General features: G+C 40.9%; 1 protein-coding gene across 5 annotated transcripts in view; it reads left to right on the top strand.

Moving 5' to 3' along the window:
- The window catches only part of CNST (consortin, connexin sorting protein), a 112,413-nt gene that overhangs the window by 66,963 nt on the left and 18,140 nt on the right, over positions 1-27,310 (top strand). For all 5 annotated transcript variants that reach the window (XM_084625206.1, XM_084625205.1, XM_084625207.1 and 2 more), the window contains 5 exons: positions 2,101-2,187; positions 2,734-2,848; positions 7,224-7,245; positions 7,432-7,528; positions 18,783-19,696. In XM_084625206.1, the coding sequence (XP_084481332.1) occupies positions 2,101-2,187; positions 2,734-2,848; positions 7,224-7,245; positions 7,432-7,528; positions 18,783-19,696 (1,235 nt within the window). The remainder of the gene's footprint in view (positions 1-2,100; positions 2,188-2,733; positions 2,849-7,223; positions 7,246-7,431; positions 7,529-18,782; positions 19,697-27,310) is intronic.

Consider the following 27,310-nt stretch of genomic DNA (forward strand, 5'->3'; position numbering starts at 1 on the left):
GTGGTTTAAAATGGAATGAGTGTTAGCTAACTTCATACTGCTTGGCAGGAGAAGAATTAGTAGGAAAGTATACAGCTTTTAGAACGCATTTGCAGACACAGTGAAGGCCCTGCAGAGGGGGGGAAAGAGATGGTTGGTAAAGGAGGAATGCAGGGCCGGCTCTAGGATTTTTGCTGCCCCAAGCAAAAACATTTTTGGCCACCCCCACTTTTTTTGGTGTACACCCCGGCTCCGCCCCTTCTCAACCCCTTCCCCAAATCCCCAGCCCCACCTCCTCCCCCGGGCATACCACATTTCCCCCCCCCCGGCTTCTTGCGGCTCCCCCCCACAACTCCCCACCCTTCCTCACCTCCGCTCCGCCTGCTCCCCTGAACACGCCGCTGCTCTGCTTCTCCCCCGTCCCTCTCAGGCGAGGGAGAGGCAGTGTGTTCAGGGGAGCAGGCAGAGCAGAGGTGAGTGGTGGGAGGGGAGCGCAGGAAGTAACGGGGGGGGTAGAGGAACCGCTCCCCGCCCCAGCTCACATCTGCTCCACCACCGCCTCCCTCCCCGAGCGTGCCGCCGCTTGGCTTCTCCTCCCTCCCTCCCAGGCTTGCCGCTCCAAACAGCTGTTTTCTGCGCTGCAAGCCTGGGAGGGAGGGGGGAGAAGCGGGGTGGCGGTGGCGGCGTAGTCAGGGGAGCAGGTGGAGGCGGAGTGGAGGCGAGTTAGGGCGGTGGGGGCATATTCCTAGGGGCGGCATGGCCGGCACCGGAATGCCGCCCCTAGAACTGTGCCACCCCAAGCACCTGCTCTGGAGGAATGGTCAGCATAATCTCAAAATATTTCACAAAAAATGAGACCCCTTCATACTTCAAAAATAGATTGTCTGAGGAGTAACTTTTGCTGGTGGCTGTTCACACCTTACTGCAGCTGTGCAAACAAAGTATTGTATTAGAAGTCCTTGTCCTAAGAAGGGGAAATCAAAATGCTTGCAGTCCTTTAAAGTTATGCCCTGTGTTTTGTCTAACAGGTTTTTGGTGAAGATGTGTTCTTTGGGAAGAGATAAATTGCCTCCAAGTGCTACTTTTTTATTATTGGTTAAGCTTCTACAGCAGGGGTCGGCAATCTTTGGGAAGTTGTGTGCCACGTCTTCATTAATTTAAGGTTTCGCTTGCCAGTAATAAATTTTACATTTGCAGGGGCCCCCCGACAGAACCCCCAACTGGCAGCCGGATGAGCAGGGTCGGCGGCCGGGACCCCGGCTGGCAGGGTCCAGCGGATGGAACCCCAGACCGGCAGCGAGCTGAGCAGCTCAGCACGCTGCCGGTCTGGGGTTCCGTCCGCCAGCCCCTTCCAGCTGGGGTTCCGGCCTCCAGCCCTGCTCAGCCCACTGCAGGCCTAGATGGACAGAACCCCAGTCCGGCAGCGGGCTGAGTGGGGCCGGCAGACAGAACCCCAGACCAGCAGCACGGACGGCAGATGGAACCCCAGACTGGCAGCGCGCTGAGCTGCTCAACCCACGGCCAGCCCGGGGTTTCGTCCATCCAGGCCAGCAGTGGGCTGAGCAGGGCTGGTGGCTAGGATCCCGGCAGGCAGCAGAGTGCCACTAAAAATCAGCTCTCATGCTGCCGGTTACCGACCCCTGTTCTACAGTATGCTTAGTGCTGTTCAAAACACAGAGGAAATGCACTTGATGTCTTTGGATGTGAGTGGTTCTGTCTTTGAGTGTAGTAATGCTTGTCTTTGCTTTTGGGGTGATTTTTTTTTTTCAATAAGTAAGTTAACACAAAAATGTATAATGTACCTGCACTTAGACTCATTGTTGATCAAATATGCTTTCTCGGGGTCAAACTTTGTGGAAAGAGATGATAATGTAATAAAAGAATCTTACATGCTGCTTTTAGGAAGATATATTTTCAACTCTTTTTCAGTTTTTGTTTAGTTTAATAATTTATTCAAGTCTATTAGAGTGCTGACCATATAACCACTCACACAAGTACAAAAATGGATGTATCAGGTTTCAGTCATAGAACTAGACTATGTCCTTTTGAATGTGGTATCAGATATAAGTATATCCCAATATGTCTGTCTGTATCTGTATTTCTCTTTAACCTTCCATTCAGATGAGAAGGCAATGAAGTTCATTCAGCTTGAACGACTATATCATGAGCAGCTACTTGCAAATCTTTCTTCCATTCAGGAGCAGTGGGGTAAGTACAGTCTGTTCTAATGTGGTGGAGAGGAGAGTTATCTTTTAGATAAGCTTATGGAACTTGTTCTTTCTAAATAATAAAACAAATATTTTTCTAGTCAATACTGTGTTGCAAAAACAAAAGTAGCTTTTTCACCAGAACCTTTAAGAGCCTGTCATGAGAAAATTATTCTTTCCTTGGATTTTTCTCTTGTCGTCTTTGTGAAGAAAAGGCATGCTTAAGGGATCATTCTTTGTCTTGGTCAGTTTCTATACTTTGAATTCGCTACCATGGTCGATTCTTATATTCTCTGGTGAAACTAGCATGACATTTGTTTCATTTCTTGAAAACACAATTTATTGTGTCATGATGATATGCTTTTTATCTAGAGTCTTCTTCGTAATTGTACAGCGTACACAGAACAGATTTGTTTTACTGATAAAAAACAAAATTGGACTTGAACATATTTTGCCATAGACTAGTCTCTTCGGCTTCCACATTTTTATGGCTAAATACATGCTAATTTGTAGCAGCATGGCTAAAACTATTTGTGGTTTAATTTAGAAACAAAGTGGAAAACAGCAGTGCCCAGTACAGTTACAACTCTGAGTAATTCAGCTAAAGGACTTAACAATGAAGAGTTAGAAAATCTTGCTAAACTTTGTACATCACATCAAGAGTAAGTATAGCAAACTTTATTACTTTAGCAAGTGAAAGTGTACTTCCTTGTTATCTGTATGGCAGATGTTTGAAATGGATTCAACTACATCCCCCAAAATAAAAATTGTAGCAGTTGATTTAAAATGGGTCAAAATCAATTCACAACTGCAAGGCAGATGCTGTTCTTGATAGGAAATGTTTGGTTTTAATCTGTAGTAAGAATACTTTGTTCTACAGTAACTTCTCAAACTGGATTAATATTGTTAAAAATATTTCTACAGAGTCCAGGTATTACTTTGATAGTCTGGGGAGTTGAAGAGTTTATACTTGGATCACATTACTGCCTTCTTTTGCTGAACTGGTGAGGATTCAGTTGGACAAAATTGTCGTTTAGTCCCCAAATATACAGTTATGATCAGTCATATTGGGGTGGCAATCCTCAAATAAAGTGTGATATGATGTAGTGTTTGCTAATAAAGTTACTATTCAAGATGAAACAAAACAGCAGATGAAAACTGTGTACTATAGAGATACCGGATTCTACCGTCTGATGTAGTTATCTGATCATGTTCTGGCAAGACACAAACACAAATAATTCAAACATAAAAATCATCAATGAGGAGCTTTTAAAAGTTTAAAGTTCAAAGTCTGGTGCCTGCAGTACTAGAAGGTTGATGAAGCATGCTAGTGACTTGCACTTTAACCATAGCATAATTCTTGCCACGGCTTGCATTTAGCAAGTCATTCAGAAAAGATTACAGTAATATCAATCAGTGGCTAACAGTTGGGTCCCTTAAAACCAAGGTGTTTAGGCATAAGAGTTAAGTAGTTTCTTTCTATACAGCAGAGGAGCTGCTCTCATATTTTTGAGTTTCTCTAGTGCCATTGGGAAGGAATGCACTACAGGGACTCTCTCTTTACCTGAAGCAATTATATTAATAATAAATAATAGTGCTTAGCTCCTTTATTTGTTTGTTTGTTTTTTTATCGTAGTGTCATAGAAATGTAGGGCTCAAAGGGACATTGAGAAGCCATCAAGTCCAGCCCTCTGACTATACTTAACAAGTGTTTGTCCAACCTGTTTATAAAAACCTCCAGTGAGGATTCCACAACCTCCCTTGGAAGCCTTATTCCAGTTTTTCACCACTTTTATAGTTAGAAAGTTTTTCCTAGTATCCAATCTAAATCTCCCTTGCTGCAGATTAACGCTGTTACTTCTTGTCCTACCTTCAGTGGACGTGGAGAACAATTGATCACAGTCCTCGTTGTAGTTTGATTACGGTTTTGAGTATGGTCTTTCAACCAGTTATGCACCTACATTATAGTAATTTCAGGTGGACTACATTTCCCTAGTTTGCTTATGTGAGAATGTCATGCAGGACTGTGTCAGAAGCCTTACTAATATATTTATATAACATTATAAGATAACAAGAGGCACCATGGCCTGAAGGTCAACAGACTTGGGACTGTTCTGGACTGGAGGGAGCCCTTTCTGAAGGAAAGAGGCTCTCACAGTATACCTGGACAAAAAGTCCCCTTTCTATTATGTTGAGGCTATGTCTACACTACCGCGGGATCGATGCGGCTGTGATCAGTGCACTGGGGGTCGATTTAGTGGGTCTAGTGAAGATCCTCTAAATCAACGGCAGATCGCTCTCCATGGTCTCCAGTACTCCACCGGGAGTGAGAGGAGTAAGGTAAGTCAATGGGAGAGCGTCTCCTGTCGACCCAGCGTGGTGTAGACACCGCAGTAACTCAATCTAAGCTACGTCTACTCCAACTACATTATTCATGTAGCTCAGATTGACTTAGAATATCAAGGTTGGAAGGGACCTCAGGAGGTCATCTAGTCCAACCCCCTGCTCAAAGCAGGACCAATCCCCAGTTTTTGCCCCCGACCCCTAAGTGGCCCTCTCAAGGATTGAACTCACAACCCTGGGTTTAGCAGGCCAATGCTCGAGCCACTGAGCTATCCCTCCCCCACACTACACCACAGTAGGGTAGACATAGCCTGAGAGTGCTACAACGCAGGCAGCTGCCTGGATCTCAACTGTGATAGTGTGGCACAGAGAGAGAGAAATAAACTCTCAAGCAGGTCCAAGGCCATTAAAGTGTTGGTATTAACCAACAAAGCACTGAAACTCCACCCAGAAACCCACAGGCAGCCAGTGCAAATCTGGAAGGCGGCTGTTATATGTCTGAAGCAGGATCCTCCGCTTAACAAGCAGCATTCTGCACTTGTCAGATGGACTTAAGGTAGAGCCCCAAATGGAGCATATTGCAGTAGTCTAGCCTTGAGGTGACAGTCATGAATCACTGCATTGAGATTTGCTTTGGTAGGAAAAGACTACAGTGTCCTGGGCAGTTGCAAAAGGAGAGAGCCATCTTCGCTATCACTGAATGGTGATCATCCAGTAGTAACTGAAAACTAACCAGATTCCAAGGTTGTAAAAATGACTGCACATGGCAAAGAGATGTGCTTAATCAGAGGGACAGATACAGTTTTTGCCATATTTTCCATTTGCTTTCTCCAGCCTTCTATCATCCCTTCCATTCTTGCCTGGCAAATAACTTCAGCCAGCTTGCTCTCATCCATGTGTCACTGAGGGAATAATTTGGCTTGCAGAACCTTTATCACAGGTGGTGATGCATAAGAAGAAAACCGCTTGACTGTCAAAGCCTAGATTAGGTTGTCTGGCTGGCAGTCAGAAAAAAATAATTTCTTTACTTATCATCTGAGCACATTTGATATGGAGCCATTGGAAAGCAGAAACCTGAAACCCTGCTAGGGCAACTGAGGCAACTTTTAGCCCTGTGGCTGCAGTAGCAGCTTGCTACTGGTCTCTGACTGATAATGAAGGATTCCTTTGCCCAAGTGTCTGTCAGGTTCCCTAATATACAGCCTCATTACATGTAGTCTTGGGATAGAAGATTTGGCCCATATAGTTTGGATTTCGGCCAAACTATAGGCTTGGAATAGGAGATTTGGCCCGTATACTCAGCATCTAGCAGCATCTCTGTAGGCACAGAATAGCAGTCTTATTGTAAATAACTGTTTTCTCCTTTCAGAGTAGCAGCGGTGTTAGTCTGTATCTGCAAAAAGAAAAGGAGTACTTGTGGCACCTTAGAGACCAACAAATTTATTTGAGCATAAGCAAAAACAGCAGAAGTACTGTTTTCTCCTTGAAATTTGTTCCATGTGTCCTCACTTTACTGACTAAAATTCAGATACATTACATCTACTATATTCCCCTCCTCCACTAATTATGTAACTTAATCAAAATTAGTGACCATGTTTTTTTGGCATAACTTGTTCTTTAAATATCCATGTTATCATTCCTGTTGTCAGTATTCTGTAGATGTTTATAGATTCTTTTAATAGTTGTTCCATCTTTTTTCTAGGGATTGAAGTTAGATTTACCTGGTGACAAAAATCAAAATCACTTTTCTGTTTTGTTTTTAAGATGGAACTCTTTGAATATTTGAGTTATGTGTTTTTCTAATTGAGAGCATAGATGTGTGATTTTTTCCCAGTAATTTATTTTATAATCCAAATGCTCATACTGGACACTTGTTTTTTTTTTTTTTTAAGAGACTATTTTGGGCTGTTTCTGCTTTGCCTTTGCAAAAAAAAGCTTGTATACCTTAAGGCATATTGTCAAGTTACAATCTAAACACTTTAAAAAAAAATGTGTTAAACATTGTTTCTGTTTGCCCTGAAACCTCTTGCCAAGTGTTGTGGTTTTATAATAATTTTTAAAACAAATTCTCTCTCCCTTATTGCTGTGTTTGTTTATATTGCTTATTGACAGGACTGACTATACAGGATAAATCATGGAGCTAATTGTGTATCTAAAGCTGTAGAATACATAGCTTGATTTTCAGTGGTGTTGATCCAGCTGTGGGTCCCACTGATTTCAGAGGGAGTGATGGGTGCACAATTCTTCCAAAAATCTGAACTAGAATAAACTGGGGGAGAGGGGGAGTAATATTTTCTCCAAATCTCTTTCAGTTACAGCAGATGTTACTTTTAATGCTAGTTGGTAAAACATTTGCAGACAGAAGTATGATTTTTGAAGTTGTGTCCCTTTCAAAACACATTTACAAGAAGTTTAGAACATTTCTGATGTGTTTTTATCCTTTTAACTGCCTTCTCAATTACGTGCAGCAACGTCCATAATAATTGGCTTTCTAATGATGTTAACATATGGTACAGCTCTATACTTTAAACTATGCTAGTGCACTGATAGTGTTTCAGTGTTGGAAAAGTTCTGTGCTAATATTAGAGCACGGAAGGGACTAGTATGATTTGTGCAGTAGTTATTGTGACATTGGTTGTGAAGAATATTGTTACTGAAAGTGGTCATTTCTTCTTCTTTTCTTTATTGCTGCAGGCCACTTGTATCCAAACACAAGGTAAGAATTTGTTTTCCTTGATGCTGCTTTACCAATTGAAAATATAAGTAAGGGTATTCTTTAGTGTGCTTTGACATACTTTTTATAGAGTTGGTTTGGACATTTTGTACAGAGTAGACTTCTCAAATAATTGCAGTGTTTGAATATAAAATCAACAGTTACAGTAAGTGCTGTCCTGTTTTACAGCTAGTAACTACTGAAAAGTCCTTGGGAGGCAATCGGTTTGGACAATTAATGGGATCAGAAGATTTAAAAGAAAGAGAGGCTGCTGCTTGTGATTCAGGTACATCTTGTATAGATTGTGTACATATTTTTAAATGTACTCCTGTTGATATTGTGCAGCTGTTGCATTTGGAGTTGCAGCATATAACAGGAGCAGAAAAGAGAGTGCACATCATTTTTGCAAACTTTAATTTTTCACAGAATATTATAAAGTATTTGCACAGCATAAATAATGAATAGTTCTAGGTAGGGAATGGTCTTCATAATAATAATTACTTTAAATAGCATTTTAAAATATTTTAATTTTTTTGTGTTGTATCAGTTCATATAACATACAAAAGGCTATTCTTAATAGGTACAAATGTCATACTAGTGCCAACCCAATGATCCTTCAATATATAAAATGCCTGGCTAGCAAGAGATCTTGTTATAAATATTCTAAGTTGTGGCCATTAAATATAATTAATTATTTAAAAGATCCATATTTTGGTCTGACATGTAATGTACCAATCCTGTATAAAGCTTCATTTTCCATACCAGCAAAGAAAAAATTAAGAAATGCATATTTGGGGGTCTGAAAGAAAGAAAATGCATCATTAATATTTGTTCAGGATGATAACTGGAAGTGTCTCTCATCTTTACTTCCCTTTTCTGCAGTGACACAGTAGTGCTCTGTTTGAGGATAGCCCATACAGTACAATTACATGGGAATGGAGAAGGAAGATAATTTCTAAGCTATTTAACCCTAGTACATCTTTTCTCGCTATGAACAAAGATTTTTGCATGTTCCTGAGGTAGATGGTGAGAGTTAAAGTGGTCTAAAATTCAGTGCTTTTCTCTCTCCAGTGGCAACTGCCATCATCCAGGAAATTTGGCGGGGGGTCAGAAGCTAGGAGGTGATGGTGGCAGGGAACCACTGCTTCTCTACACACTACACTTCTCCTTCCATTCCACAACTCTATCATTGCCACCATCCCCACCCACACATACAGTTATCTTTCTGTCTGGATTCTTATAGCACATCCACTACCGTGGCATCTAAGCTCATTCACAAGTTTGAAGAAAGTGCTGTCAGCTATCGTAATTTTATCATGAGTCTTGTAATGGTTGGTATATTTCTTACAACACCAGTTTCTGGAATCAGGAGATTGCATGAGAATGTCCGATTGCCTTCTGTTTTTTAAGTAAGTTTGTGACTCTTATGGTTGCAGAGAAAAGCTTAAAATCATGAAGCGGCTGCAGCCTGAAGGTTCAGAAACCCAAAAGAAACCAAAATTTATTACTTTTATTGCTGGTTGGAAAACAGAATTTCTGTTCCACAGGAAATTCTGACATTTCTAAATTTACTTTTTTTTTTCAGAATCAGAACGAAAGGCAAAATTTCCTGCAGAACAGAAATTCTGAAAAATTTAATTTCAGACCCATCAAAATGTTTTCTTTTGATGTCAAAACTTTATAATGTACAATATAAAATATTTGTATATAAAAATTATAATATTATAAAATTCAAAACAAATGACATAATTGTCGAAACAATTTATTTAGACTTTCTTACCTCTGAAATTTTGTGAAAATTGACATGTTCCCTCAAGATATTTACATTTTGACAAAACTGTGTTTCCACTGGAAAACTGTACCATCAAAAAAATTCCAGACAAGCTCTAATAGTTGTTTAAAAATCTCATGATTTTGGAGTGCCTGACTAATGATTTTTGAATGCTGAGGTGGCAATACTGTGAAGAGTGTTTATGTAACTTCCTCCCCACCTCCCATGCTGACACATGTCTTTGGGAAGCAGTGGATATGTGTCCTTGGCTCTCACACTAGCAGATCTCTTTTAGGAGGAGAGTGGCTTTTAATAAAAGTCTATCTTAATCAGCTATTATTGCCTCGCACAATCCAGGCATGTCAGCAGCAGGGGGCAGCATGTTCTTCTGCAGCCACAAAGAAGAGAATTATGGGTGGGTGAGGGAGGAAAGATAAAATTAGTCTTTATTCTGGAAAATGTATTTATATTATCACATTTTTTAAATAGCATGGAGAGACCTGGGAAACTAAAAAGCCAGTTTTGTCTCATCTATTAGTTGGCTGTCTCCGGTCACTTGGCTTTTAGAGGCAAGATGTGATTATAGTAGTAAGAAAGGAGAGGGAAACTTCCAAGGAATTTGAAGAGGGCCTTAGTGAGAGTATAAATAGCCAAATTAAGAGGCTATCTAAAAGGGGAAATGGCCCGGAATAGCTATTGTAGAATGATGCCCCATGAGGACATTCGAGATTAAGTGGATTAAGCTATATTGTATGGAATTAGCATGTGCATCCGATGAAGTGAGCTGTAGCTCACAAAAGCTCATGCTCAGATAAATCGGTTAGTCTCTAAGGTGCCACAAGTACTCCTTTTCTTCATGTCCACATGGGAATCTATTGTGGAATAGCAATTCTATAATAGCTATTCTGAGCCATTTCCCAAGTAGACAAGCCATTAATTTGGTCATTTATAAACTCATTGAGGCTCTTTTCTAAAGTGGATTCAGCTAAACAGCCTAGGAGTGCCTTTATACTATTTGTACACTTACAGTAGCATGTAGAGTACATATACTGCATGGCTCCTCCCCCTCTCCCCTGCAGCATGGGCGTAAATAGCACTGTAGAGGGCGAGGCATGGATTAGGCAAGTAGAGTACACGCACCAGAACCTCAGGGGTGTGTACTCTACAGTTTTCTATAGGCCCAAGCAGTGCCTCCCCCATCTACACTGCTGTTGTTAGCAGTGTATTGTCCGACTGCTGCAGCCTTTTCCCACCATGGGAAAAGCTCTGGCACGGGAGAGGCAGCAGGGAAAGGCTCTAGCAGCAGGAAGTTGTTTAAGCCTTTCCCCACTGCCACCCCACCTGCTGGAGCCTTTCACTGCCACATGTAGCTACCCACCACACCGTGAGTTTAGCCTGCTTGTCACTGCAGCTTGTAGCTATGTGTACCCTACGTGCCACTGCCTGTGTTCACAAGGCTTTAGTGTGGAATAAGTGTATCCACATGGGGAGAGAGTGCAGAATAGCTATTGTGCTTGATTTTCAGACCCTAGCTTATTTTGCAATAGCTTTTCTTTCTAGACAAGCCCAAAGACTCCGCTTATCTACCATGTATAGAGTGGGGGTTGGGGGGCATGTGTGTGGTGTCTGTGTAGATATATAAAACTGTAGGTATGTAATTTAGGTAAAATATATATAGTGTGATAGCATCCTTGAAAGAAAATGCCGCTTCTTCATTAATCTAAGTCACACTTGGCTGGATTCATCTAGTGCATGTGCAAAGGACTGCAATTTGTGCCTTTTGAAGACAGCTGGCTCCAAAGGGGATTCGCCATTGTTCCCCCCTTGAGATTCTTCCTAGGAAAGCAGCTTTAAACTCCACCCAGGCCTCCATCAGAACCCAGCTGGCCGAGGATGGTGGGGAATGCGTAGACTCCCCTATTTTACAGCTTGTGCTGCTGTAACCCCTCCCTCTCATACAGTTTCGGCTGCCAGGGTCCTGGCGCTTGATTTCTGCCTGCTGAATGAATCAGGGCCTCTAAACCTGTGTATTGCTCTTAAAATAGTAGAGTTGGAGCACATACTGTATGTATTCATTTTTTCAGCACCCGTCTGAAAGTCTTAATACTTTCCTGTTGTAACTCAAGATGGCCAAAACCCTACATATTTGTCTTGTGTGAAAACTCTCTTGAATGAAATAATGAATAATGAATTTAGTAAAATATTTTACTAAAATATTTTAAAATATTTTACAAACTGTAAACTGCCCTAACTCTAATCCTAACTCTATGGGCAGGTGGCGTATGTGTGCATTCGGTGCAAGGAGCTCTTGGCCCTCAGAGACTGTGTACAGGCTTTGGAGGCCAGGGTAGCTGAGCTGGAGGAGCTAAGGGAGACAGAGAGGTACACAGATGAGACTTTCTGGGATACAGTAGAACGGTCCCACTCCTGGTCTGACAGTTTCTGTGCTGTTGAGGAGGATGAAAGTCTCAGGGAAGAAGAACATCCAACTGGAACGGAGGGAAACGATCCCATCGTTGGGACCCTCCTTCCAGATGATGATGTGGTATCCTCTTGCACTGAGGATACCTCTCCAGCAGGAGGGAACTCCAGTTATTAGGAAAAGACAGGTATTAGTAATGGGCAATTCGATCATGAGGACATAGATAGCTGGGTTTGCAATGACCAGGAGAACCACATGGTGACTTGCCTGTCTGGTGCAAAGATTGCGGATCTCTCGAGCCATCTAGATAGACTTATGTGTATTGCTGGGAAGGAGCCGGTGGTCGTGGTACATGTACATACCAATGACATAGGGAAGGATAGGAGAGAGGTCCCTGGAGGTCAAATTTAGGCGGCTAGGTAAGAGATTGAAGTCCAGGACCTCCATGGTAGCATTCTCTGAAATGCTTCCAGTTCCACATGCAGGGCCAGTTACACAGGCTGAACTGCAGGGTCTCAATGTGTGGATGAGACAATGGTGTAGGGAGGAGGGGTTTAGATTTATTAGGAACTGGAGAAACTTTTGGGAAAGGGGGAGCCTATATAGGAAGGACGGGCTCCACCTAAATCAAAATGGAACCAGATTGCTGGCACTTAATATTAAAAAGGTCGTAGAGCAGTTTTTAAACTAAGAGCTGGGGGAAAGCTGACAGATGCAGAGGAGCACATGGTTCGGACATCCCTTAGGAGAGGATCTATAAATGGAGATTCCCTATGTCCTAATAAGGAGGAGAGGATGGAAGATGATAAAATACAGGTAGGATCTGATGAGAAACAGTCAAATGAAAAAAAGTCCCATTCAATTACATCATGTAATGGCAGGTAGCTAAAAAGTGACAAGTTTTTAAAGTGCTTATATACCAATGCTAGAAGTCTAAATAATAAGGTGGGTGAATTAGAGTGCCTCATATTAAATGAGGATATTGATATAATAGGCATCACAGAAACTTGGTGGAATGAGGATAATCAATGGGACACAGTAATACCAGGGTACAAAATATATTGGAAGGACAGAACACGTCGTACTGGTGGGAGAGTGGCACTATATGTGAAAGAAAGCGTAGAATCAAATGAAGTAAAAATCTTAAATGAACCAAACTGTAACATAAAAACATCTGAAGAAGTGGGTTTTTTACCCATGAAAGCTTATGCTCAAATAAATCTGTTAGTCTTTAAGGTGCCACCGGACTCCTTGTTGTTTTTGTGGATACAGACTAACACGGCTACCCCCGATACTTGAAACTGTACCGTAGAATCTCTATGGATAGTAATTTCATGCTTGAATAATAAGAATATAGCAGTAGGGATATATTACAGACCACCTGACCAGAATGGTAATAGTGACTGAGAAATTCTCAGGGAGATTAGAGAGGCTATTAAAATAAAAAAACTCAGTAATAATGGGGGATTTCAGCTATCCCCATATTGACTGGGTACATGTCACCTCAGGATGGGATGCAGAGATAAAGTTTCTTGACACCTTAAATGACTGCTTCTTGGAGCAGCTAGTCCTGGAACCTACAAGAGGAGAGGCAATTCTTGATTTAGTACTAAGTGAAGCACAGGTTCAGGTCCAAGAGGTGAATATAGTTGGACCGCTTGGTAATAGTGACCATAATATAATTAAATTTAACATCCCTGTGGTGAGGAAAACACCACAGTGGCCCAACACTGTAGCATTTAATTTCAGAAAGGGGAACTACACAAAAATGAGGAGGTTAGGTTAGTGAAACAGAAATTAAAAGATACAGCACCAAAAGTAAAATCCCTGCAAGCTGCATGGAAACTTTTTAAAGACACCAGAATAGAGGCTCAACTTAAATGTAGACCCCCCAATTAAAAAAAATAACAAGAGAACCAAAAGAGAGCCACTGTCACTAAACAACAAAGTAAAAGAAGAAATGAGAGGCAAAAAGGCATCCTTTAAAAAGTGGAAGTTAAATCCTAGTGAGGAAAATAGAAAGGAGCATAAACTCTGGTAAATGAAGTGTGTAAATATAATTAGGAAGGCCAAAAAAGAATTTGAAGAATAGCTAGCAAAAGACTCAAAAAGTGATAGCAAAAAAAAATTTAAGTACATCAGAAGCAGGAAGCCTGCTAAACAACCAATGGGGCACTGGATGATCAGGATGATAAAGGAGCACTCAAGGACAATAAGGCCCTTGAGGAGAAACTTGATGAATTTTTTGCATCAGTCTTCACGGTTGACGATGAGAGGGAGATTCTTTTTAGGTGACAAAGCTGAGGAACTGTCCCGCATCCGGCCCTCCAGACATTTTAATCCAGCCCTCAAGTTCCCTCCGGGGAGTGGGGTCAAGGGCTTGTCACTGCTTCCAGAAGCCTCATGGAGCAGGGCATGCCCCCCTCCGGCTCCTATGCATAGGGGCAGCCAGAGGGTTCCACACACTGCCCCTGCCCCAAGTGCCCCCGCAGTTCCAGTTGGCTGGGAACTGCAGCCAATGGGAGCTGCAGGGGTGGCGCCTGCGGAAAGGGCAGCATGCAGAGCTGCCTGGCTGTGCCTCTGCGTAGGAGCCAGAGGGGGGACATGCCACTGCTTCTGGGAACTGCTTGAGGTAAGCACCGCACAGAGCCTGCACCCCTGTCCCAACCCCCTGCCCCAACCCTGATTCCCCCCCCACCCGCCCTCCGAACCCCTCGGTCCCAGCCCGGAGCACCCTCCTGCACCCCAAACTCCTCATCCCCAGCCCTACCCCAGAGCCCACACTCCGAATTTCATGAGCATTCATGGCCCACCATACAATTTCCATACCCAGATGTGGCCTTCGGGCCAACAAGTTTGCCCACCCCTGATATAGGGGCTTGTCTGCATGGCCCCACAGTTTGGGCTATAGGGGTGTAAACGGCAGCATGCACTAGCTGAAACAGGACACATTAATGTAAACAAGGTACCTTATAGTTTTCCCTTGCAGAGCCTACATGGAGCAGTCACAGAGCAACACGCTAGTATGTGCTGTAATTTACACACCTGTAATCTGAACTGCAGGGCCGGGTCAACATGCTCTAGTTTCATCAAGGTTTTACAAGGATCAGTGTGATGGGCTATATAGGCCCCACAGGGCTGCGGTCACTAAAGAGTTAATGAAGAGAGCAATGCCTCACTGCAGCTAAATGGCTGGTTTCTGACAGCTGGGATAAAAAGCTGCATCCCAGACAGAGCAGAGTGGGCACTGGAGAGGCTGAGAGCCACTGTGGAGGAGCTCCACAGCACTGGATAGGAAAAAGCCAGCCAGCAAGACCACTTTCCTGGTGGAAGGATTCAGGGAGGGTTGCAAGACAGCAGATATCTGCAGAACACTGTAGGTAGGAAGCAGCCCTGGGGGGCAGCAGGAGACCTAAGCACACACTCCTTGATTGTCTATCAAGCCCTAGGGCTGGGATTCTGAGGAGACGGAGGGCCTCCATCCCTGACACTGAAGGAGGGCAAAGACTGCTGACGCCCCAGATTGCAGCTGTCTGTCCCAACTCAGACTATTGAACTTTATTCACAGCTCTGTTTTGACTTTTTTTCGTCCCTTCTCTGACGAAGAAGGAAGAGGGAGAATTCAGACACTGGGAGCAGCGAATGGAGGCCCCTCACAGGGCCACGAGGACCTTGGGTGAGACCCCTTACTGCCTCAAAAGGGGTGACTCAAACACCGTAAAGAGAGGCCAAGCTCTATAGGCCACATGATCACATGGCCAAATAAAGGGAAACTGGGGCAAGACTATCGCTATCAAACACTCAACCACAAGGAGGTGCATTGAAGTCACTACAGTCACCCATCATTGTAGTATCCAAGTACTCTGCTCTCTGGAAAACAAATTAAGGGCCAGGTTCTCAGCTGATATAAATCGGTGTCGCTCAGTTGAAGTCAATGAAGCGATGACGATTTACAGCATCAAGGAGTCTGACCCTGACAGCGTCCACAGTAATAATGGACGGATGAGATGCAAACTCAATGTTTCTCATCTGATTTCAAGCACATCACATTGTGTGGTCCTCCTTGGGTACCACTGGGTGGGGGGAGAGGTTTCCCCTCTCTTCCCCTCCCCCACCCAACCCCAGGTGGAGCAGTTTTTGCTGCTGCTCCTCCAGCCTCCACCAAACACCAAATTGCCCTGTTCTGTTCATTTCCTCTGAAGCACCTGGCATTGGCTACTGTTGGAAGACAGGATACTGGGCTAGATGGACCATTGGTCTGACCCAGTATGGCCGTTCTTATGTCTAGTTTGTACCCTCGGCCCTTCCTCAAAATGCAGGAGAAACTACTCAACTCCCAGATTCTTGTAGGCCTTATTAGGTTCAATCCCAAATGGAAAAAATCTGTGCAAGCCTCCAGCTGGCAGGTGGCCACAGGATATCACTCTAGCAGACTGTCTTGGACAAACAAAAGGAACAGGTTAAGACTGTGGCTTCCCAGGACCCACAAGAGAGTTTAATTTTCTCAGTGTGACTCACATCTGGAAAGGCACTTTTAAGTTCCATAATGTGCTTTTGGTAGTGGAAAATTTTCAGGTGACATTTTTTGCATCTCTCTAGCAGCAATATTATAAATTATTGCTCTCCTCATTAAATTACTGAAAAGCAGCCTTAATGGATTTTTGCGAATATCTTGAGTTGCCTTATGTTTACTGTTGGTGTGAGCCACATCAGCTAAAAGGTATGTGAGTTGGCCAAACAAACATTTTTAAATGTTCCCAGGGAAGCTACAAAAAACTCCCCAAAATTTTACATGAACTTTGAAGGCGATCATAAGATCTCACTTTCCTGGATCTCTGTTAATGCCTCATAATGCTAGAAGCATTTATTACTTTCTTATGAACAGAATACTATTTTTCTAGACTGAGTTTTTGCTTCCATACTTGAATTTAGTTCTAATTTTTGTTTATTTTGGATGCCTCTGGTTTTGGGCATCCGACATGACACCTTAAAGGAGCCTGATTTTTAGAGAGCAGGTTCTCATCACTTCTGAAAATCAGCTGCCTTTAAAGTAACTTGAATTGGACGCTCTCTCTCTCTCACTCTCTCCAAAAAATGAGCCACTCAAAATCACTAGTCACTCTTGAAAATATAGGCCTTAATATTCATAAAAAGACTGACAGCACTGGACATTGAAGTCCTCCATCTCTAGTACAGTTACAGCATTGACATACAGTGTAAGCTTCCCCACACAGACATGTCTGTCTGTTACAACCCAGACCACAAGGGGCCATCTCGCATGGTAAAAAGGTTGATTTAATTTCCATGTCCATTTAATCTTTGGTGTTCCTACTTGCCAACAAAGGTGCCTGTTGTAACATGGTCATATCAACTGGGAAAAATTGACAGATGGTAATGAAATCCTGCTCCTGACAATCTGGGCTGTATTTGAACTTGTGACCTATACATGTATCCCATTACAAACCCCTCAGCTGTCTTGTCCTCTGTGCCTAATTTTCAAAACTAACTCTCTCTCTCTCATACCCATTTCTTCTTTCATTATCCTATATAAGTTAGCTTCTGTGCATCCCTTCCATCTATTAACGTTCGGATTTTTATTCATCCTCAAGTAGGCTGCGTGGTCTTTCATATAATTTCTAACCTTACTTTTCATGTTCAGCTACTATTTCATTAAGTTTTAAAATATGAGGATTATCAGCAAATATAATCTTTCCTTTAAGACACAAAAATTCAGCCCTGTTTCAAATATATTTGAGAGCTGAGCAGAGGAGGCGGTGCTCTGTTCCTGTGCAGGTTTACGTTAGGGTTCAGGTTTGATGCAAAATCCATAGCTAGCATGGATTCAGATTGAATGGCATAAGAATCTTGACAGGTTTCAGAGTAGCAGCTGTGTTAGTCTGTATTCGCAAAAAGAAAAGGATTACTTGTGGCACCTTAGAGACTAACAAATTTATTTGAGCATAAGCTTCATCAGATGAAGTGAGCTTTATAAGAATCTTGTGACACTTCAGCAGAAAATGGTGGAAATTTCTGGGGCTGCTTGAGATTTCTTCATCAACCTGATCCATAGATGCTTCTGGTTTTGAGACTGAACCGAAAAATCAATTAAGTAGATTTTGAGTTAGGAATTTGTTGTGTATTATTTAAAAAATGTCTGTTGAATAGAGATTGCTTTGTCATTTGAATCTCAGACACTCCCTTTTTCTCTTCCCAAAACTGATGGGGTGGGGGGAAGAAGATTGGATTTGAGGTTCCAGTTAAGGCCCATATCTAATAAGTTTAGTCACAACTCAGATTAGCTTTTTGGTCTTCTGCTACATGACCATATTGTATTGATGCTGAATGTACTATTTCTTAAATTCGTACTTTGTTAGAAATAAATAATTATTAAATTATAAGTTCTTTAACCTACCGATAAATAATTTACCAACATTTCCTAACCAAAAATGAATGTAACTCTAAACTTTTTTGAATTCACAGTATTTGTGTATTATTATTCTCACTTCTCTCTAAAATAAACTTCCATAACAGCTCAGTAAACAGAGATCACTCTCCCCTGGTAATTTTATATTGAAAGTATCTGAAACCAAACATAAGCTAAATCCAAATTGTATTTGTGTTTTTTAATATATAACCCATACTGGTTACCCACACAGAAGTCCATAAAAGAAATTTTAGCTGTGTAATTTATCTATGACTATTGTAATCAAATATTTTATTTTACTTTGCATTAACTTAAGGAAAGAGTTAAATATTAAAGACAAAGGACCACATGGAAAATACATTCAATTCTTGTGATGTTAGGCTTTTTTAAAAATGCACCTACATACCTCAATGAAGTGTGTGAATTATATAGATAACAATAATACTAATATGTCTGCGCTACCCATTGCAGTGGAATCAGGAAAAAAATTTCTTCTGTAGTTATGACATCGTATCCCTCTTACCTTCCCACCCCTCCTTCTAGAAATCTTGGAATAATCTACATGTAGTTCCTTGCATGAAATATGTTTGAGGGGGAAATTAAGCCTTTATTCCTTGAGACACTTAAGAACATTCTTTACTTTAAGCATGTGAGTAATCCCATCCCTTTTCAGCAAATCAGTTAAGGCATGTTCTTAACTTTAAACATTCACTTAAGTGCTTTGCTGAATTGGGGTCTTTTTTATGATTTATTCTCGGTATTTTGTGTTTTCTACTAACTGGAGCAGCGTTATCTGCACTGGAGGGGAATTTATTCTGAAACATTTGTGTGCAGTGTTATCAAGTCATAGTGTGCTCTTTCTACACACTACTGATGTTTTGAATCATTTTAAAATGCTGGAACTGTCTTCCTGTTGCATTTAGATACTGAAACTTGGCCTGGCATTGGACCAAGAAAAGAAAACCAGCGCAGAGAGAGACAGATGAGTGAGAGCTCCCTGTGTGATAGTAAAACTGATAGGCTTATAGAAGCAGCAAGTCTTCAAACAGCTGCAGGGAAGGACCACATGGAGGAGCAGTACTGCAATGCTGAATCAACACTGGAGCCTCACACCCAGTCTATAGGGATAGTGGGCAGGCCTTGTTCTGACTGTTTATCATCTGGGGATGCTGGTAAAGATAACAGTTTGCAGCCGAGAGAGAAGCAGTTCTCTAAGGATGTGGCAAAAATAGAAGACGTGGCTAAGGAGCCTGGAGTGGAACTCTCTGGTGAGTCAATGGTAGACACCTTAGTTTTAACGGACGCTGATTATATCCCTCCTGATTTGATTTCTAAAGATGAAAATGTACAAGCTGAAAGAAATGTTCTCAGGTCAAAACATAGTGCAGGCTCTACTGAGACTGCCAGAAGCCAGCTAGGAAACAGTGCATTAGACCAGCAGCAGCAGAAGTCTGGTTTAGGATATGAGGATGGAAAATCCCCACAGGACAGAACGGCATCAAACATTTGTGAAAACATGTGTTATGGAAGTAACAAAGCACCTGAACATATCAGTCGTGCACATCCAAAAATATACAAGGGACTGCAGGAGATGGCAAAGCAGCAGGAGGAGGAGGAGGTAAATCATGAAGAACCGGAAGATTTTTTTGGCAGATTCTTAAATGGTAGCATAAAAGACACTGAAGAATCCCTTGCAAATTTAGAAAACCAAGAGGACTCTGAAACTCTTCCAGATATTCCACTGGAGCAAGCATCATACAGTTCAACAGAAGCTTTATTATTAGATGACAGCTTTTCTTCGCTCGATGAACTTGCAAAAAGGATAGAGATTGCAGAGGTAAACACTGGGAAAACTATAAAAACTTTTAAAAATAATTGAATTTATTATAATCTTAGAAATTGATGCCGTCTTTAAAATGTGTGTTAAATATATATTCCTACACATCACTTCCTTATTTTTAATATGAAAAGAAAACAAAATTATTTGTTTTTATTCTTCCTCTGAATTGATTTACAGCCTGATTGTTTTTTCCAGAGATACTGAGCATCCACCGCTCCCACAGAAGTCCACGGGAGTTGTTGGGGGCTCAGCACCTCTGAATATCAGACTTTCACTCATCTCAACATGAAATATTCTTACCATTATTATTTTATACACAGAGACTGGTATTAGGAGAGCTGAGAAATCATAATTTCTTCCCTTGTAATTTTATACAAAGAAGTTGCACAGTAAATGGCAGGTGCTGTAAATTATCTTCTTAATTGAGTGTTAATCATTCTTATTCATTGATAAAGTAACACTTGTTTTTCCACTGCCCATTCCCATAGGTGAGTAACAGAAGAGAGGGGAATTACCTATATAATATACTCTGTAACACTTTTTTTTATACATCTCTTTATGTGTTTTTAAATAGGAACAGGAAAGCCTAGACAGGAAGAAACCTTCCCTGACCCATTTTATTTATGTACTTATAATTTTCCTAACCTCTGTCAATTCTGTTGTTCAAACAAAAGTAATTAGGAGCCTCAGGGCTTGGTCAATGGAACCATTAGTGCTGTATTAGTATGGCCCATAATGAGGATCAACAATTAATTCTAAAGATCAAAAGCTCTTCTAAAATATTTAAAAATAGAAGGCAAAATTCTGCCCTTATTCCTTTGAGCCCCATTACAAGAATGTAGGATGTTAGGGATTAAGCAGAGGTTTCCTCAGCCACTATGCTTATGCATGTGGCAGGTGAAAGGCCTGGGATAGCGTGTAGTATTGGCATCCCTAAGCATTCAAAAATCACAAGTCAGGCCTCCAGAATCATGAGATGTTTAAAAATAATACTTAGGATTCTTTTTTTGTTTGTCTTCTGTTTTTTCAGCCTTTAGGGTATACTTAGTTCATGTTTTCAGGCTTTTGTTTACAACCACGAAGGCTAGAAACATTTTTTTTTTTTTTAAATGAAAGCTGATATTCTCACATAATCATGCGATTCCAGCAACTGGGGTTTCAAGAAAGGCCTGCATTGCTGTAGTATCTGAGTGTCTCACAATCTTTAAAGTGTAGGAAAGTGCTATAAACTCCATTTTACAGATGGGGAATTTAGACTAAGAGTCCAAGGCCACACAGGAAGCTTGTGGCAGACTATAGAATTGAATGCTGGACTCCCAAGTCCAGGCTAGTGCTCTAACCACTGGATCATCCATCCTCTCTGTTGTGAGATGCATGACAAAATCACAAGAGTTGTCAGTACAGAGTTTGCCCCAAAGGTCTCCTTACTGCTGCTCCAAGATTGAGCACACTGCATTCCTCCAGTGCCTCTTGCATGAGATCAGGAGCCTCACTGGGTACCATGTTCATATAGTTGGCTGACCTCAGCTCTTTGGATTCATTAGCTTAACATTATGTATGTGGGTCAAATGTCTGCCGAATCAGGGCCTGAATTTGCACGTGTAAACACCATAATTTGCATGCATCATTGAATTAATTAGTCTGCTGATTTGCATGTGCAAAACTCTGTGCATAAACTGAGACTGCTTTGGAAAATTTGTAAATTATACCTTACAGATAGTCCAGTCCAACCCCTGTGGAAATATAGAAGAAGAGCCCCTTAAACATCCTCCTTCCATGTTGGGTACCTTCTGGAAATTCAATATATTGAGCTACACAGCTAAAGCATTTATTTTACTATAGAAAGGAATTCTAAATAAATTCTATAAAAGTTAGCAGTTTAAACATACCTGGTCTAACAATTTAATTTTTTTATCCAGTTTCTTCACCAAAGTTAGACCTGTGCTGGCTCACTGAACTGATGATATTGCTTTCTTATGGGAAATCTTGTTTGATTCCTGGTTTCGTTCTGCTCCCAGGGCTTTAAGTGCTGTGGCAGCACTATTCAGTCAGAGGGAAGAGAGTACTTGCATAACTCAATAACAAATTCTCTCTTGCCAAATAAGGAGCAATGTTGGTTCGCTCCAAAGAGAGTCTTTTTCCAGTCATCCTTAGCAGGAGACCTGAGTTTGTGAGGTATAAATCAGGGGAAAAGGAGGAGGGGAGTTAATCTCAAAAAAGTTATAATGTGTAGTATGCAGGACCTTACACTGTTCTGCGATGCCTGCAATTGTTAGACTAAGCAGGGTGAGTTAAAGACAGTATAGCCCATCTGTATTCTGTTTCCTTGTGTGGTTTTTTTTTCCAGTTAATCTTGCCACTTAATGTTATTTTAGGACTTAATTTTCAGAAGTGCTAAGAGCCCACAACTTCAGTGGAAGAGAACAGAATCTCCAAGTGCTCAGCACTTCTGAGAAATCAGCCCCTTAATTTGTTTCTATTGTTAATTTCTTTTAATACAAATAATAAATAATAACATTTTGATTTTTTTTGTTAGCAGTACTGTTAAAAATAATTTAAATTAAGATAACATTTTGACAAGTCAACTGATCTTTGCACTCAATATGTAATTTCTCCCACTGTTGTCATGAAACCTTTGAAGTTGGTTTTGGCAAAAAGTATGAATAGTATGTATTGACGCAATATTCTGTGAAGGAAATACTTGATATTATCATTTCAATGTGTAATATTTAGAAAGCAGAAATCCATGCATAAATTTTACAGTGGTAATGGAAAAACAAAACCGTTTAATTAATCCTATAGTTAAGGCCCTACCAAATTCGCGGCCATGAAAAACAAATCACGGGCCGTGAAATCTGGCCTTCCCCCATGAAATCAAGTTGCAGTGGGGGAGGTTTAGGTTGGATATTAGGAAAAACTTTTTCACTAGGAGGGTGGTGAACCACTGGAATGCGTTACCTAGGGAGGTGGTAGAATCTCCTTCCTTAGAAGTTTTTAAGGTCAGGCTTGACAAAGCCCTGGCTGGGATGATTTAATTGGGGATTGGTCCTGCTTTGAGCAGGGGGTTGAACTAGATAACCTCCTGAGGTCCCTTCCAACCCTGATATTCTATGATTCTATGAAATCTGGCCTTTTGTGTGCTTTTATCCTATACTATCCTAATTTCACAGGGGAGACCATTTCTCAAATTGGGGGTCTTGGCCCAAAAGGGATTTGCAGGGGGATCACAAGGTTATTTTAGGGGAGATTGTGGTATTGCCACCCTTACTTCTGTGCTGCCTTCAGAGCTGGGCACACAGAGAGCAGCGTCCCACCAGCAGCAGCACAGAAGTAAGGGTGGCAATGCCATAGCACGCCATCCTCACTTCTGTGCCGCTCCTGGTAGCAGCTCTGTCTTCAGAGCTGAGCTCACAGCCAGCAGCCACCGCTCTCCAGCTGCCCAGCTCTGAAGGCAGCGCCACCAGCAGCAGCAGCACAGAAGTAAGGGTAGCAGTACCGCAACACCCCCTACAATAACCTTGCGACCCCCTCCCCCACAACTCCTTTTTGGGTCAGAACCCCTACAGTTACAACACCATGAAATTTCAGATTTAAATAGCTGAAATCATGAAATTTACAAAAATCCTATGACCATGAAATTGACCAAAATGGACATTGAATTTGGTAGGGCCCTACCTATAGTGGACTACAAAGTACTGGATGGGTCAATCTGATCAGAGTAAAATTTATCATGGAGCAAGTCTCAGCAGGAGTAAAACAGAACACAGATGACTTGGAAAGGAAATGGGAAATAATTATTATTTCAAAATAAGTTGCATAGACTTAGCCTACCATATGGTTTGTATCTATTTGGTATGATTTGTCTGGGTCTAATGACACTGTAACTTAGATTTCAATAAGTTATTGAACATAAAAAAATCATTATATATACATAAAAAGCATACATGCATATTCTTGTAATATTTATCGTAAAGAGAGGTTTTTTATTAGCCCTATATTTGGATCAGAGAATTATTTCACACAGTATCCCCATTACATTCTAAGTCTGAATTCAAATACTAATTATACAAATAGAATGGAGAGTTCCTACTTTTATTTCAGGCATTTATACATGGTGGCCTTTTTCTCAGGACTTGGGAACCTCACAATAAATGTAAAATATTGCTAACTGTTGGTCTTTCCAAGCAAAAACCCAATAAATCATAAAAAACACCCTACCAGACAGACGAAAGTTGGAACAAACATATAGCCTAACAAAGGGCCTTGAAGCTCACTGAACTTGGGCTCTGGAAGACTATCAGCTGGAAGAGATTTCAGAGATGGAAGCCGTCTTCTCAGGTCAGCTTGCTACTGTTTCTGAAAGGATCAAGAATTGACAGCAAGAGCAGTTGAATAGATTGTATGCACAATGGAACAGAATTAAAGGTACCACTCAGTCATCATTTTACCTATCATTAAAGGGTCAGACTCTCACAGATGTAACAGATGCAACTTGACCTATAAGGTCTATGTTTACATTATACAGTTTCTGTTTGAGTGGCCAGATTCTTTGGATGATATTAGGGCCGTTACACAGAAATCAAGTGTGTCCCTATCTCTACCAACAAGGTCCAGAGACGACACCATGTTGAGATTCCTAATTGTTGTATATAGCCCTTATCCTGTAGATTGGAGTTCAATGGAACTATTCCTGTACCTAAAACTGTTCACATGTGTAAACATTGGTAGGATCAGGACCTCTACTGCTATGTACTGAAGCCCAGGTAGCCGTTTGTGAGTTTCTTAAAAAAGAATGGTTAGATGGCATCTAAATATAATATGAACAGCAGCTAGTGAACCTACCCAATAGCCCCTTTTCGAAGTTTAATAATTCATATGTATTATCTATTTTTTGCTAATATAGCAAAAGAGATTTGGTCCACTTCAGAATGAAACTGCTAATAGCTTAACTATGTAGTCTTGCCTTTGGCAGTTTCTCACACTTGTTAGGTCAGAGGGTTAACACATCCCAGTGACCATAACTTCAAAGGTGAAGACATTGGCAGTTCTACTGCTGCAAGATTGAAAGGCCTCACTCACTTTCCTTAATGGGGAAGATGGTGTATAGGGTGTTGAAAGTCTAAGATGCCTGGGATTCAGTCTGTTTTAGTCCTTTATGTATTAGAACTAAAACATGAAACTCAGTCTGTATAACAATCGGCAGGCAGGGCAATGAGTGAAACTCAGAGTAGCAAGACTTCCTTCACACAGTTACAGCCTGAACCAGTTAACAACACACTGCTAGTGATAACTAGCCTGCTCCTTATGCAGTTCAACAGGAGCCATCGATCCTCTTTATCACAAGCAATACAATTATAGCAACACATTCAGGTGTCAAACATTCTAGTTTCCTAAAGCATTTCCCCTCCCTCCCTTCCCCCCCCGCCCCCAACAGATGAGTAAACTATCATTCTCTGCTCACCCTTCATTTTATCATGGTAAGGAAGTGTGAGTAGTGTTTTTGCCTGGGCTGGTAAATTTTTATTAGCATTTTGCAAGGCTAATTTAACAACACTACCAATGACAGCTTTGCCCAAGTGTCTTTTTCTATTATGATGAGCTGATTGTAGACAATTACTTCTAGTTCATCTGGGTCAAATAACATTCATCTCATATATAACCAATTTAGACACTCTTTTTCTCGCTGTGTTTGCTGGGTTTTAATGTGCTTTTTTGATTCTTCCTGTTGTTTCATTAAGAATAATAGCTTAAGCCCCTAAGTGACAATCAGGGTATGGGGTTTACTTTGAGTATCAAAAGGAAATGTGCATCAGAGTTTAACTTTATCCTTTCAACTATATTTGAATGTGGTTTTAAAACTGTATGCTTCTGAAGTGTGTACAAATGCACCTTTTTTGTACTTACACTTTGTCTCAATGCAACAGTTGTTTGACTAGCTAACGGTTATAAAATATCGCCAGTAGCTGCGAGAGCCAAGCTTAATCATTATCTTTTACCAGTTAAGTCGCTGAAAATACGAAATGACATTATTGGTGCAGTGCCTACTGGATTATGCCATCAACCTCTGCTTTTAAACACAGCTCTGTGGAGTGTCTTGACCTTTCTCTGTCTCTGATCTGTCTGATTAGAATATGCATTTATGCAATATGTAGCTCCTCATTGTGGGGTTATTTAGGAAGCAGAAATTGTGAAACAGACCGCTTGTTTTCTGTGTTTGTGCTATTCGTATCATTTCTGTAGAGTGCCAGCATGTTGTCATATCCTCTGCTAATTTGATTAGATTACAATGGGTATTACAGCAGGCCAAAACCATAAAAGTAGCCTGGAATATTGAGTTTTGAATCCACATATTCTGTGAAATTGAGACTGACGATTATAAATATGTTGGGTCTTGTCCCTCATTAGTAGATGAAAGGTATATTTGGTTCAGTGGCAAATCATATATATATCTAATGCACCCTCCTCATCTGTAACATAAATGTATGCAGCCAATTCCTGCTAATTTTCAGAGTAACAAATCTGTTTTTACTAACTCCTTCTAATACAGAGTAGGTATAAAAGTACTAGTAAAATTTCCCTCAAACTTAATGCGGGGGATAGATGTTTCTCTTCTTAAGTAAAGATGATGTCAGGACAGAAATGGGCATGTCTAAATACATTTTCTGTATTTAAGTCCCGTTAATTTCCAGCATGGACATAACTGCCAACCTATGAAAGCTATAAATAGGAATATCTGGGGAGGAAAAATTGAGGCACACCTTCTAACTCAACTGAAATTCAATGGCCAAAGGGCAGCATGGAAAACTTAGAATATTTTACTAAAATATAGTAACTATCCATTCTGCAACAAGGGACAGTTGTTATCCACACTTCTGTTTTATGTATAATGTATACTTACAACTTCAGTTTTATTTATAGATTTTTTTGTACTGCTCGTCATTGTAGTATCTGCACCAATTTTAAATAGTTGGTGTTCTTGCCAGAAAGGATTATGTAATAATTGGAAAATACAGTAGGTGTTTTAAAGAGAGGCTTTGTGAACAGACACTAGCACTTAAATCTTATTTTAGTTTGATTCAGTGTGAATAGTCTCACACGGTTTTGTTGTCTATTGCTTCTGTGTTTTAATTTGTGAGAGATGTTATGTTCTTTATGTATCCTAGAAGTTTGCTGAAGCATAGTCTGTCAGTAAACTAGTAGCCTCTCACATTTGCCATATGATCCTGAAAACTCAGTTGCAGTGTTTAAACAGTTGACTGTTCCTATCAGCACCTGGATCACAGGGAATCCGTGCTACTGCCCTTACCATTTTGGTGTCGGATTTATAGAGATATCTCAAATGTGCAAGTCTTACATCCAGCAAATGTGAACACTTATAGTTGCATCCTCTTACAATGTTATAAACTAACTTTTTAAAAGCTCTTGTCTAAAAGTCAGTTGAATACCATTTTCTGGAGAACCTTTTCTTTTTGTGCAGTTGTGACCATGTTTATCAGATAGTGATGACACTAACACACTAAGCAAATTTTTATATATGCATTTACATTACTACTCAGACAACAGTTCCCTGCGCCATCTAGCTACTCTCTTACTTTGAAACGTTTCCTTTTT

This window comes from Lepidochelys olivacea, assembly GCF_965140295.1.
Source record: "Lepidochelys olivacea isolate rLepOli2 genome assembly, chromosome: 3".
Taxonomy (NCBI): Eukaryota; Metazoa; Chordata; order Testudines; family Cheloniidae; genus Lepidochelys; species Lepidochelys olivacea.